This window comes from Amphibalanus amphitrite, unplaced genomic scaffold, assembly GCF_019059575.1.
Source record: "Amphibalanus amphitrite isolate SeventyFive unplaced genomic scaffold, NRLGWU_Aamphi_draft 000026F_arrow, whole genome shotgun sequence".
NCBI classification, from domain to species: Eukaryota; Metazoa; Arthropoda; class Thecostraca; order Balanomorpha; family Balanidae; genus Amphibalanus; species Amphibalanus amphitrite.
The window spans coordinates 1,099,368-1,112,897 of NW_024881522.1; the positions used below are offsets into that span (position 1 = coordinate 1,099,368).

A 13,530-nucleotide genomic window follows, 5' to 3' on the forward strand; every position below is an offset into this window, starting at 1 on the left:
CCTAAAGAGCGCGAGAGGCACCTAGTTAGTAGTTATCACATCATTATTGTGTCTCTCTGCACCTTTCACCTTATATCATATTCAGGTAGTTTGGAGGCAGAGGAAGTATCAGTTCGAGTTGAAGGCATAACTGGTTGCATATAGTAAGAAAATTAACCTCACTCTCATTTGATCTAAAAGTAAATTCTGGATTCGAAATAAAACAACGTTATGAAAAGCTTTCGGCATTGCGCAATCATCAGCTCTCAATGCCCCTCAATGCATAACAGGTTGATCAGATTGATAATTTTCTTGTGTAAAGAAAAAATGATATTGTTTTTGCCCATTAAATTTTGTGATTTTGGAGAGCTGACATATTGAGATTTCTGATTTGCTTATGGCTTCTCTTCTTCTTCTCACTGAGCTAGATGCACACAAACTTCAAGATTATGTTGCCTTACAATAATTTGCTGACAAGAAATGCTGCCTCCAGCTGTATAATACTATTATTTTCTGTTTGTTTCAGGTGCAGTGCCATGTCAAGCCTTCAGAAATTAAGTGATAATTCTCTGAAAGTCCATGGCACAAAGCCATCCTTGCATTCAGGGCAGACTATAGTGTCATCTGGCATACCATCTCTAGATCATGTTATTGGCAAGTGGGAGTCATTATTGGCTCTATTTTTACATGCCTATGCATTTTCCATTGATTTACCTACCTAGTACGTAGTACTCTATGGTGAACCTTGCACAGTTCTGTATTTCAACAACAGAACTTTTTCAGTGGAGACTATTTAGCTCATTCTAGTACAAGGGACTATTGGGAGCTAGGCCATCATAGCCTTCCTCTTTCATTTTGTTCTGACTTAGCAGATAAAATAGCATATTAAGGCCTGCTTAGGACTTAACATAGCCCCAATAATTTTGCATTGTTACTGCTTATTACCTAGAACCATGGCTATACATGAGCCTTCTAATGGTATGATCTAAGCTTTCTTTTGTTTGTGTTTGGCAGATGGAGGCATACCACTTGGATCACTGGTTATTATTGGTAAGTAGGTATCTGAGAAGCCTTAATAGAATCTGCCCTATAAATAACCATATAAATCACTTGCTGGGCATGCCAGTGAACTTTGTTTCATCATGTTCACTGTTTAGTTCAGCTGTGTTCATGAGGAAAATTAAGGATTCACCAAGTGCCACATTAAAGGTGCCAATTACCTTGTAGAATCACCCTCCTTGCTTTGTATTCTGTGGAAAGAACATAAGCATTAGCAAGCATACCTACCTATGAATGCCAAATAGTTGGTATGCTTGCAGAATAAGATTCAAATGTGGTTGTTCCAGTTTTGCTGACACAGGTAACAGAGCTGTCCAGTGTCCACCCCATTGGCTCAGTGGGGTGTCAGTCACCTGACCCAACAGTGAAAGTGAGGGCCCAGTGTGCCGCTTCAGCACTCCCGATGGTTTTCCGACGGAAATAATTATCGGGCTGCTGTTCCGGACAATTTATTTTCAGAGCAATTATTCGTTCATTGAACCTTTTCTAAAGAATTGTTGAATAGGCTCTAGGCAATGCTGAAAGCTGTTAGATTAGGTTTGGTGTGTTTTGTTATGTTTATATTCATTCCTTTGGATGAAAACTGTTGAACGGAGATTTGTCTAGACGACGATTTGTCCGGAAATGTCGGTTTGTGGCGGAGATCTCGTTGGAGGGTGGAGAGGGGCGGAATATGGCGGAGATCTCGGTAGAGGATTGAGAGGGGCGGAATGTGGCGGAGATCTCGGTAGAGGGTGGAGAGGGCGGAATGTGGCGGAGATCTCGGTAGAGGGTGGAGAGGGGCGGAATGTGGCGGAGATCTCGGTAGAGGGTGGAGGGGGCGGAATGTGGCGCTGGCGGAGATCTCGGTAGAGGGTGGAGGGGCGGAATGTGGCGGAGATCTCGGTAGAGGGTGGAGAGGGGCGGAATGTGGCGGAGATCTCGGTAGAGGGTGGAGAGGGGCGGAATGTGGCGGAGATCTCGGTAGAGGGTGGAGGGGCGGAATCTGGCGGAGATCTCGGTAGAGGGTGGAGAGGGGCGGAATGTGGCGGAGATCTCGGTAGAGGATGGAGAGGGGCGGACTGTGCCTGGCTACGTAGACACGGACACGTTCAACTTTGAGTGCTGTCATTTACCTATCTGCTATGCCGTGTATTTATAGTGTGTGCCTGAATTCCTTGTCGGGTAGTAGACCTATGCCAAAAGTTCTGCTTAGCGTTGATTATGACGTCAGAATTATCCTCATGCGGAATGCCCGCTGTAATTTTTTGTGGTCTAACAAAAGGTTCTGCATTTTCCTCACTAGGGCTACCGTGACTGATATTTTAGCCATTAAGTTACCCGTTTTAGATCCGTGCCGTAAGATGTTTTCCATGTGTGTGGTCCACAGAAGAGGACCAGTACGGTGACTACGCCCACCTGGTGCTCAGCTACTTCATGTCGGAGGCCGTCTGCAACCGGCACAGACTGCTGGCGGCCAGCCTGGACGCCGACCCTTCCAAAATGGTGAGTGTCGGACTGCCTTGTGCTGTCGTGTCGTGGGGATTCTTCAATCCTCATGTAAGACGGTGATGAATCCTTGAGGAAGTTTTTTACTATGTTGCATCTTGGATCAGTAACGAAGTATTTTAGGCACGATATATATTTTTAATGCTTTAAAAACCGTTGCATGATTGCCTCGGCATGATCTTCATAAATATATTACAATGTTTGGTTAGGTTTTCCGTTTAACATCGTGTTTACATTCTTTCCTGTGACCACCTCGTTCCCCACAAAGGACCGCGATCGCCGCCCTCACCGCACCCCCGTCGCTCGGTCTGGCAGATCCTGGAGCTGCCTTCTCCGGCTGACGGCGAGGTGACGGCCGTTCGACCGCCAGCTGGCGCCGCCGACCAGAGGATGACGATCGCCTGGCGGTATCAGGGCCTGCCGCAGCAGCCGGCGCCCGCCGCCGGCAGGTAGTGATTGAAAAACTCGCACACAATCAGCCTAATCCCAGCTTTGTCAGCTTAGCAATCCGGCGTCCACTTAGATGACATGTGCCAACGTAACAATATGTCAATGTAAGACCTCATTCCAACGCAATTTATAAAACAACTTGCATACAGCCAGCTTAATTCCAGAATTGATAACATAGCAAGCCAGCATCCACTTCGTTAACTTATGCCTACTTTTAAGATGAACTGATTACGGTGATGGAAGACGGTACGACATGCTATATATACCTTTAATTTACAGTTTTGTTTGATCGGAAAAAGCTGATAGACCTCTGCCCATTTTGTCCTCAGGTTCGGCCAGCATTACGATCTCAGTCGGTACATTGAGAAGTCAGCCATCGATGCCATGGATATATCGCTATGGCCTGAGGAGGAGCCTCCAGGTGCTGGTATGTGAGGCATCACATACCTACCCCGTGCTTGAATACAATATGTATTGTTTTTAACGTGCCGCAAGGTATCGCCGTTCCAACAACAGCGTACTAGATATCTTATCATTTTATCATTTTGTTTTCGTCAAATAGCGTTCTTTTGAAGCATGTTGTCGCTAACTCTCGTCCTCTGACCCTCCCCTGCCCGGGCAGACGACGCTCCCGCCTCGGACCGTCTCGGCTCGCTACTGGCCGCCTGTGACCGGCTGGCGTCCGGTGCCGAGCCCGACACGGGCCCCACGGTCCGCCGGCTGGCGGTCCGCTCGCTGGGCTCTCCGCTGTGGTCGGCGCCGCCCGAGCTGGTGGTGCGCGCGTGCCACCTGCTCAGGGCGCTACTGAGGGTCACCGGCGCTGTGGCCATGGTCACGGTGCCCACTCACCTCTGGACGGTGAGTCTAGGGAGTTTTGGAGAAGATAGAGGGGAAGGGAGCGTTGTAAGCTAGTAGTCAGTGATAATGTGAGTATGAGGAAGAGGCATATTGATTTACGTCTTACGCAAAATATGCGGACTTGTCTTGCTATTTTGGCTCAAATTCTGATTCAATACAGCGGGCATCAAACTATGAGCAGCTGCTTACTTTCTGAAGGAATATATTAATGTGTTCAAATGTTGTCTCGTCAGAGTGTATCATCCTCTCTGCTCACTAGTTACTTGCTGCAGCGTCCTCCATTGACCCTGTGTCCGCTGCCCGCTCCAGGACGAGGCGCTGGTGGCGCGGCTGCGGCGGTGCGCTGACATCTGTGTCGGCCTGGAGTCGTTCCAGGGGACTCCGGCGGCCGAGAGTCCGGCCTTCAGCGAGTACCACGGTCTGGTACATGTCCACAGACTGTCGGCCCGCAATGTGCTGGCTGCCCGCTATCCGCGACATCCCGATCTCGCCTTCAAGGTCCGCCGGAAAAAGTTTTCGGTGGAGGTGAGTGGAAGTGTAAATGTGCGGGAGAGAGAGAGAGAGAGAGAGAGAGAGAGAGAGAGAGAGAGAGAGAGAGAGAGAGAGAGAGAGAGAGAGAGAGAGAGAGAGAGAGAGAGAGAGAGAGACAGACAGAGAGACAGAGAGACAGAGAGACAGAGACAGAGAGACAGAGACAGAGACAGAGAGGGGTCCGTAAGATGCGAATTAGGTATCTATTTTCCTTAATAGCGGTAATTTTCTCGATCCACATCGTTTGTTTAGACAGTGCTCTCGAAACCTTATCTCGCTCCTTGTTATCAGTGAATGAGCTCGCCCTGCTTCTCAGTTCACGTTATCGAAACCGACTCGGTGCTCTTTTTATCGCGATGCTCCCACGAGTCAGGTTATCTCTGCTTTATCAGAGTATCTCGAACATTGTCGCTACTCGCTAACCTAGTGAACTTTATCAGGACCGCCCCGTCACGGTACATTTGCCGCGTTGGTACCGTTCCACCGGCTATGTCTAACCGTCCTTCCGTCGTCCCCCAGACCCTACACCTGCCTCCGGAGCTCTCAGAGACGGCCAGCCGGTCTCAGGAGGACGACTCGGCACCGGCTCGCAAGGGTCGACCGGCCGCCGGGTGTCAGGCCGCCCGGCCCGGCGCGCCGCTCGACTTCTGAGAGGGAACCGAACGGTCGGAGGACGGATCACTGAGAAAGGCAGGCTCCGAACCGCCGGTCGTGGTGGGGAGGAAGGGGGAGGGGACGTATGTGTCGATCATTTTCGGGTCAGTGTTGCTGTGCTCTTTTTGGATCTTGTATGACCATTACACAGCGCCTTGTGATAAGATAATATATTGTAAAGCACTTGACAATGCTTGGGTATTGGAACAATGCTTGATAACAAAAGTACAATGAACAGCAGAAGTAGCAGTAGGTTCCACTTTGAATTGCTCTTGACAACCAATAACATCATGCGATAAGCAATCCCTAAAATATACGAGTAACATATTGTCTTTATAACCCGTCCTTAAGTATACACCACAGTTAAGAATATCCTGGTAACCACAGCTGCACCGCATTCCTGACTCCCCAGTCGCCATGGTAACATAACAATGCCGACTATCTATCCCTTTCACCATTAGCCTTGCTTTGAAAGCTCTTCAAGAGCTTTCAAAGCAATTTCATTTCCTCAACACATTTCCTTTCGTACATAGGGATTCGCTCAGCATTCACGCACTCTCGTTCACAGCCTGTGAGTCAGTGGGTCTGAACACCACCCTGAAGGGGGCCGGAGAGTTGCGGGTGCCGCAGACGTAGTCGAACCGCGGAGCCTTCTCCCCCGCGGGCGTTAGCACCTCGAAGTGGTGTACGATGTTGGCGAGGAACAGAAACTGCTCCATGCGGGCCAGCGACTCGCCCATACACACGCGCTTACCTGGAACAGGCATGCAGGGATTAATGGAACAACAGTAGTGTAGTTACACTGGCCATGGCTAGATCTGAGCCTTGCTTGAATTTGAGCTAACATGATGTGTTATTTAGTTCGATTATTCACGGCTAATATAGGTAGATGCGATCGACTCCATTGGCGACAAGTCGTAAATTTCTGCGCACATACGAGCAGGCATTCTCACCAACACAAACCAACATAATTTCATAAGTAAATGAATTTCTCAAAGAACCATTGTCAATTTAATCGCAACCCATAGACCCACCAACCCTATGCTCCAACCATTGAATCCACCGCTCCCCTCCTCACCGACTCCGAACGGCATCAGGTGCTTGTTGGGCCGGTACTGGCCGTCGTGTAGGAACCGCTCCGGTCGGAACTCGAGCGGGTCGGCCCAGTACTCCGGGTCGTGATGGATAGCTTACAGGTTCACTAGGAGGCGGCTGTCCTTGGGTATCCGGTAACCTGCGTGGAGCGAGGGGAGGAGGGTGATCATTATGTGTCCATGGGTGTCCCATGACCATCCCGTGACCGTTCCTTGCCAGGGGAAGAAGGGAGAGTGTCGCGCCCGATGGCTGAGAAGATATTGCTATTTAGTGTCGGGTATTTGTAAGTACGTGTGTGGTAGATGTTTCTATGCGTTGGTGAATTTGACGGGGAATTGGGTGTGCGTTGATGTTTAACGCATTTGTATCCGCATCAGTATCGAATAATTGTGCATATTGAATTCTTATTAGGGAGTGGTGCAATAGTAACTTCAACTTGACATGTATGAGTGGTGATAACTACCTTTGTTGCTCCCAGTCTGCCTAGTCATTCACAGCTTCTTATCTGTTTCCAGTGCGATCAAACATTGATATATTTATAGCATCATCAACTATCGAGACCATATACCGAATAACACCATGACTAGTCAAAATAGTGATTCATGAATGGCCTTTGCCTCCTGATTTTGCGCTCGTTCCTCTCCATATCCCATTCCCTGTACTCATCTACACATCCCTCCTCCCTTTCCCCATCTATTCCCATGCTCTCCTACCATACCTGCCACCGTAATATCGGCTTCTGCCCGATGCGGCACGGCCAGGGCCAGTGTTGAGCTCCTGCGTAAGACCTCAGCCAGCAGTGCCTGTGTATACGGCAGGCGGGCCCGGTCCTCCAGGGTCACCAGCCGGCCGGGGCCCACCACTGCGTCCAGTTCGCGGCGCGCGCGCCGGCCGCACTCGGGGTGCAGCAGCAGCAGCAGCACGGCCCACTCCAGGGTGACGCTGTTGGTGCCCGTGCTGGCCGTGAACAGGTCCATCAGGACAGAGTAGAGAGTCAGCTCTGTGAGACGGAGGGAGGGAGAGGGGGTCAGTTCGAGGACTGAGCGAGAAAGTGAGGGCATTGTCACACAATCAAGCACTATTTTTTCTCATCGAAAGACGTCTGAAAAAGAAGACGTCAGGTCGACGTACCTGCCTATGTTAATTGCTAAGCATATTGGAAGTGAAGCCAAAACAATAAGACAATCTTGCTAACGCTAATGACTTAGGTCTTAGGTATTCTGTTTTATTGATATTTACTGCTGCTCTCCACACATTATGTCAAAAAACTTGCCTGTGAATTCCTGTGGCGACTTAGCCATCTCGATAAGAAATGCGTCAATGAAGTCCCTCGGAGACTCGGGGTCCAGCGTCTCTCTGTGGCTTTGTATCTCCTTCTGTGAAATCAAAACCGGATACATTGCACTTATCACTCGTGTGAAAATACGATCGCACGGTATCTTTTTTACGATCACCTAGCAACTATCGCACTCGTGACAATGACGAGCAAGACTAATACAAGGATCGGAGGTTGATTCCTTACCTATCTTCTTCTCACACCACCAGTCATCTCTGGTGCTTCATAAGAAACGTGACTCTCGAAGGAAGGCGTTAATCTATTTGAACGGTGTCCCCATTGCGTCATTCAACGATTCGCATTCGAGCAGCATAGCGAAGGTGAGGTAGGACCACAGGCGATACGGATACAGTGTCATCGACTCGAGCACCGCCTAGTGATGCGGATACCCTCGAACTTGCACTTTGGCAGAACTCACACATGGTCTAGATAACGGAGATGTCAGATATGGTAGCAACGCGTGATCCTAGGCCATGTTGCGCAGATAGCTGCGTATGCGGAAGCTGACGATGAGTCAGCAATTTCGTATGACTTGTGTCGACACATTGCAATGAACTGATGAAATTTTCGGTAAAGTGGCACTTGACTAGTTAGATAAAAGTTTGAGTCTGATAGGGCACTAAATCTATTCAATGGTGAAACTAGGGGTAGTTACCGCATGCGGTTCATCTGTCAACTTAACGCGGCATGCGTGTTAGCTAACTTCTGCCGAATCAAATTAAGCTATCGATTTCTAACACGTATATCCTTTTTGTGACATATAGATCCTATTTCGTCATTCTTGGGCTACTCTGCTGTCCCCATCAGTCTACCCCCCCCCCTCTCTCCAGCTGACCTTTAGAATCTCTACCAGTCCGTCTCTGTTGCGCCGGACGCCGCTGTACAGTTTTTGGGCGATCGGTGCCCCGAGCTGCGGGCCCAGCAGCACCGGTATGAGGTTCAGCAGGCCCGTACTGCGCGAGCTGGCATCACTGAGCGAGCGCAGGATGACGGGCAGACGCGGGTCGTCCGGCTGAAACCTGACGTCCAGGGGCGTGTCACGGGGACAGGAAGGAAAAACTAGAATTAATTTCATTAAGAAAACAATCATTAGAAAAACCTCATTTCTCATGATATCGAAGTCGCTTGTCCGACAGCGTTGCCGACCTCTGGATATCACCATTCATCGCTATGATTTAGGAGTGCCTTATTAAACGGGCGCACTCTTAGATTAATTTGCGTATGCTTTTTATTCGTTTCGGATACCCACCAGTTACCACATGTCTTGTTTTTACCTGATTCCGGCCACAATCTCCCAGGGCACGTTGAGCACGTTCACGTTGAAGAAGTGATCGACGGCCACCGGTCTACCGGCGGTGTCCCTCAGCCTCTGTACCAGGTCGGTCACCTCTCGCTGAACGATCCCCTCCAGCGTGGAGCGGCCCATGCCCAGGTCACGGAGGTGGTGCAGCGCGAACCGCCGCTGCCGCTGCCACGAGGCGCCGTCGTTGAACAGGATGCCTGTAAGAGAGCCGGCGGGAGTTACTGGGAGTGGATAGCGAGAGAGCTTATGGACGTGTGGAAGGTGGAACGGCATAGCTTGGGAAAACGGATATTTGATGTTAGTTTTTTTCGAGAATAGGATTTCTATGTATATTGCACGGAAGCGGTCATATGTTAATTTTATGCGCGTTACATCTTATATTGTCTTTCATCTTACCTTATATAAAATATTAAAAGACCCTTTTTCATTCTTAGTTCTTACATCACCGAAATTGGCTGAAGCTGAGCATCTCAATTCTGAGTAATTCAGGAATAGTGTGTGACTCGAATCAGACGAGACCCATTACATCACACACTCACCTCTGAGCTCGCCGAATGTTCTCATTTTGAGAATCTCCAAATGAGGCCGTCCGGTGCTCTCGTTTTTGGAGAGGATCTCTCGTGCGAGATCTGCGTCAAAGATCATCACCGCCGGCTGGTGGAACGTGAAGTAACCGACCAGCTGCAACAGAAAATAGAAATCGGCAAATCAGCACAGTCCAGTCATTTTGGCATTATCGTTTGATTCCTTCGGTTGATTTGTTAGTAACTGATGAAGCCGGTACAAACTACTGGGGAAAATATCCTGCAATGAGAAATGCTTCCAATCCGCATATTATGGGCCCCGACACTGGTGGCCCGACGCGTCACTCACTATCAATGGCTTTCTACTGTATGTTAGCGTTACGTCTATGGGCTGTGTAATGTGCATAAAAAGCATAGACTTGCTTTATATTTCTTTCCGCAGCTCAAACTACTCCCTAGCGTGAGATGACTTTTGTATTCACTGCGGTATCAGGCATTAATGTGTCTGCCCGCTGCAGGACTAGTTCTTTCCATATTGTATGATCAGTAACCAACTTGTTGGCTGTTGCAGTGTGATAAATGACAATTCCAACTTAACTGTCCCAACTTAGTTACACCCGGATGTTGAGAATTTCCTCCTACCTTTCCGTATTGACGAGCCATGGCGCAGTGACGAATAAACGGCGGTCCTCCGCCTCGGTGTGACTTCCACATTGTCCCGATCAAGGGAAGACGCAACGGTCCTGACGAATAAACGGCAAAAAATATAAATGTGCTGTAAGGGCACTATTACTATGCACAATCGCATTTGTGAATATCAACATGTGAAGACCACGACAGCCGGCCTCCGCCGAGCCCGGGCCGCGCCAGCCGCCGAGCGCAGTTATCCGGTACAGTCTAACTTCAGGCGTCGACCACTGCTGCCATCTATCGGCAATAAAGTTAACCCGCGCCCTGCTGGGGGGGGGTGTTTGAACACCCCCCCTTGTGGTTTTTCGCGAATATCTCAAAAACGGCGGCGCGGAGCGCCGCCGTTTTTGGCACACCTTATCATACATCAATTCTACACATGTTGTGAAAATTTCAGACCAAGGTCATTCAAGGTCAGGTCACCAGGTCACTTGAAGTGACCTCACCTCATAAAAAGTTTCAATGTCTGTCATAGCTACACCGAGTGACCGATCGCTTTGAAACTTTCATCGATTGATAAGAGTAACAGTATCTATAAAATGTATATCTCGGAATTTTGATATCGGTGACCTAAGGTCAGGTCAATTTTGCGACCTCCCCATTATAAGTCAATGGGAGAAAATTGAAATGCGCCTCTTTTGGACGAAAGACATTATAAACACTCCCAAACACTGAATTACAAGTGGTTTAGACACACTGAACATGAAAATGGTGTCCGTGACCCTTGTTTATGCCCTGAGGTCATCTTAGGTCACGAATTGTATCTAACAGTTTTTCGCAAATAACTTTTGATAGAGGCGTGCTAGAGCGATGAAAACGCCTTAGCTGTGTTCAGCTCGACGATACGGATCGACTGATATGCAACATGACCCTTTCCGGTCAGGTCATGACCTTGACCTGAGGTCAAATTTTCAAGTTGACCTTTCAAGGTCAAGTTATAGTTCATTCGATGCGTCTTGACGAGAGGAACACGATGCCGGTAAAAGTAAGCTCGTACAAGGCTTGGGTCAAAAGTTATTGCCAAAACACTGTTTCCAAAAAAATCAGCTATTTTTGCAGTTTTTGCCCCCTGCAGGCAAAACCGTTGACGTTAGGTCAAATCTGAGAGAATTACTCAGAAAGGGCGTTAATAGGGCTATCGAATGCGCTTTTCCGCGGCGCTGTAGCTCTATTGGTTCCCGAGTTATGCGTTGGCTTCTTGGAAATTTTCGATATTCGACCTGGAAATCGGCGAAATTTTGCCTTCAATGACCTCTGGTGACCTGACCTTTGACCTGACCAAAAAATTGACCGAAGTGATTTCGTCATTATTTTTGACGCTCTTTCGAACGCCGCCTTCGGCGTATCGCTACGTGGCTCAGGAGCCGAGTTACAAGGGGGGGTGTTCAAACACCCCCCCCCCCCCCAGCAGGGCGTGGAAATCCAGGACCCCCAGCCGGGCGCGGGTTAACAGACGACAGGCGAAAGCTTGTGTGCAAAGGCGTAGAGCAAGCTAGTCTTGTAGTATGCATCAGAAATGTTGGGGGGGGAGGGGCAGAGGTCGACAGCTGTAAACTATTGAAGCAATATTTTGGAATTGTAAGTTTCCGTCTACTCCACATAACAAATTCCGTCCCGCATCAAAAATCAACTTGTTTCGGCCCACTGCACTGCGTCGCTGGCAGAGATATGGGGCAGTTCCTGCCTCCTGGCATGTTCCTGTTCTCTGGCTTAACCCCATAATCCGGGCCCCCGGGGCCTGACTCAACACCGTGTTGTACTGTACGTCAGCACGACCTGATCTGCCTGTGTCTGATATCTTTCAATTACCTTTCTGATCCTCACGGCAGCTCACCTGGCGGGTAGCTGGCCGGCTTTCTCGTGTTCTGGTACAGCCAGTGAAGGACGAGGAGAACCAGGGCGAACCAAATCAACTCCATGACAGAGCTCTGGGAGGTGGGGGTACTGTGGAAGAAGCGGTGCTTAGCCTCAGGGCCTCCTTTTTAGAACAGGAGACTTTGAAAAGATGGGTTATTTGAAAGATGTAGTTGCTGTGAGATTACGCCACGTTTGTTCAAGTTACTTGAGAAGGTGAACGTTTAGTTCAGCTCAGCATCAGCTTCGTTTTATAATGTATAACGATTAACGATATGCGTTGCATAATGCATGTCTATATCAAATATATTTGCAACATCGATTATGTTGTCGGAGATGGAAACATTGTGGCATTCTCATTACTCACGGAACTGATTAATGCTCTCAGTTTGTAGAGGGGCAGGCGATACTCAGTTGATGTACTCTGGAGCGTTGCTGACCTGGCTACCAGAACCTCACCAGGCGACTGGCTAACCGCGGCCGAGCAACGGTCCTCTTACGTCTCGGAGTTCCGAGTGGAAACGTAGCGTCACCTTGTCATACCTGCCTTGTTGTCAGGCCCGACTATCTGATATGCGTTGCGATACTGCGAGAGACGCCTTGGAACACGTCATTTTATACGTGATAGGCAGTGAGACACACCGGCTTTGTGACTATTTTTACTGCGCTGTGTGATCAGGAAGTGGCGAAATGTATGGTGGTGAGTGATGACTCAGCATTGATTGCATTGATAGCAACACTTATAATTTATCGGTAATGTTTTGTAGCAGGTTATCGCTGTGTGCCTGTCACGTTACTCAACCGTCTTTATTTATCACTATTGTGTTAAACGTAATTTATTGTAGATGGGAAAGAAGGGGTAAAACCTAAAATGAAGTTTAATGTTTTCCCTCGCCGGCCGAGGGAAGGGGGGGGGCGGGTGCCGCCCCCCTATAGTTTTTTTTTGGCGACAGCTCCAAACACGCTGGCGATAGAAAGCTGAAACTTGGCATACCTGACCTTTGATTCAAGCGGGATCTTTTGACACCAACAGCATTTTCGGGTCAGGTCAGGTCACTGACCTATGACGTCATAAGTGAACCTCTGCACGGTGTTCAGATATCGCAACTTCGCAACGCCCTCACTGCCAGAGGAGCTTTCACAGGGAAATGAAACTTGCATGATCTAGTATCCATTACGAGTCTCACAACTTGTATATCTCGGATTTTTACTAAATGACATATGAGGTCAGGTCATTTTCGTGACCTCACCATTATAAGTCAATGGGGAAAAACGAAGACTGCTTTTTTGACGCCGGTTACGGTCTCGAACTATCCCAAGCACACAGAATCGTGATTTGATGCACTCCTTGCAAGGTTCGATGCTTCACTTTTGCAACGTTGACCTTGTATGACGTCATTTATAACGTCATTAAGGTCATACTAGTTTTTCGTCAATAACACCCGATCAAAATGAGTTAGCGAGTCGGGAAAGCCACCGATAGACTCAGGAAGACCTGCAAATTGAATGATATGCGACATGATCCCCTTCGACCGATTTCGTGACCTGGAGGCGCTGACCTGACCCGCGACCCGTGGTCAATACCCTATGTAAGTTGACCTCACCCAAACAAAAAGTATATCATTCGATGCGACTGAGCGATACGATCACGATGCTGCCAAAATCGCGGCTCTGCGGCCTTTTTTGCGAAGTAATTCACCACAAACGGA

At 48.7% G+C, this 13,530-nt stretch overlaps 2 protein-coding genes across 2 annotated transcripts; one reads left to right on the top strand and one right to left on the bottom strand.

Moving 5' to 3' along the window:
* The first annotated feature begins 972 nt into the window (after positions 1 to 972).
* On the top strand, positions 973 to 5,207 carry LOC122363599 (elongator complex protein 4-like). Its single transcript, XM_043333071.1, has 7 exons — positions 973 to 1,029; positions 2,408 to 2,523; positions 2,842 to 2,975; positions 3,306 to 3,403; positions 3,599 to 3,834; positions 4,144 to 4,359; positions 4,885 to 5,207. Exons 2-7 carry the CDS (start codon positions 2,455 to 2,457, stop codon positions 5,014 to 5,016), a joined length of 885 nt encoding a protein of 294 aa, XP_043189006.1. The 5' UTR covers positions 973 to 1,029; positions 2,408 to 2,454; the 3' UTR covers positions 5,017 to 5,207.
* On the bottom strand, positions 5,175 to 12,411 carry LOC122363595 (cytochrome P450 2J3-like). The gene is made up of 10 exons (XM_043333061.1): positions 12,189 to 12,411; positions 11,802 to 11,911; positions 9,920 to 10,020; positions 9,293 to 9,434; positions 8,725 to 8,950; positions 8,286 to 8,469; positions 7,388 to 7,490; positions 6,833 to 7,114; positions 6,098 to 6,253; positions 5,175 to 5,773 (listed from the first exon to the last, which is right to left on the bottom strand). Exons 2-9 carry the CDS (start codon positions 11,884 to 11,886, stop codon positions 6,210 to 6,212), a joined length of 1,167 nt encoding a protein of 388 aa, XP_043188996.1. The 5' UTR covers positions 11,887 to 11,911; positions 12,189 to 12,411; the 3' UTR covers positions 5,175 to 5,773; positions 6,098 to 6,209.
* Between the last annotated feature and the right edge of the window lie 1,119 nt (positions 12,412 to 13,530).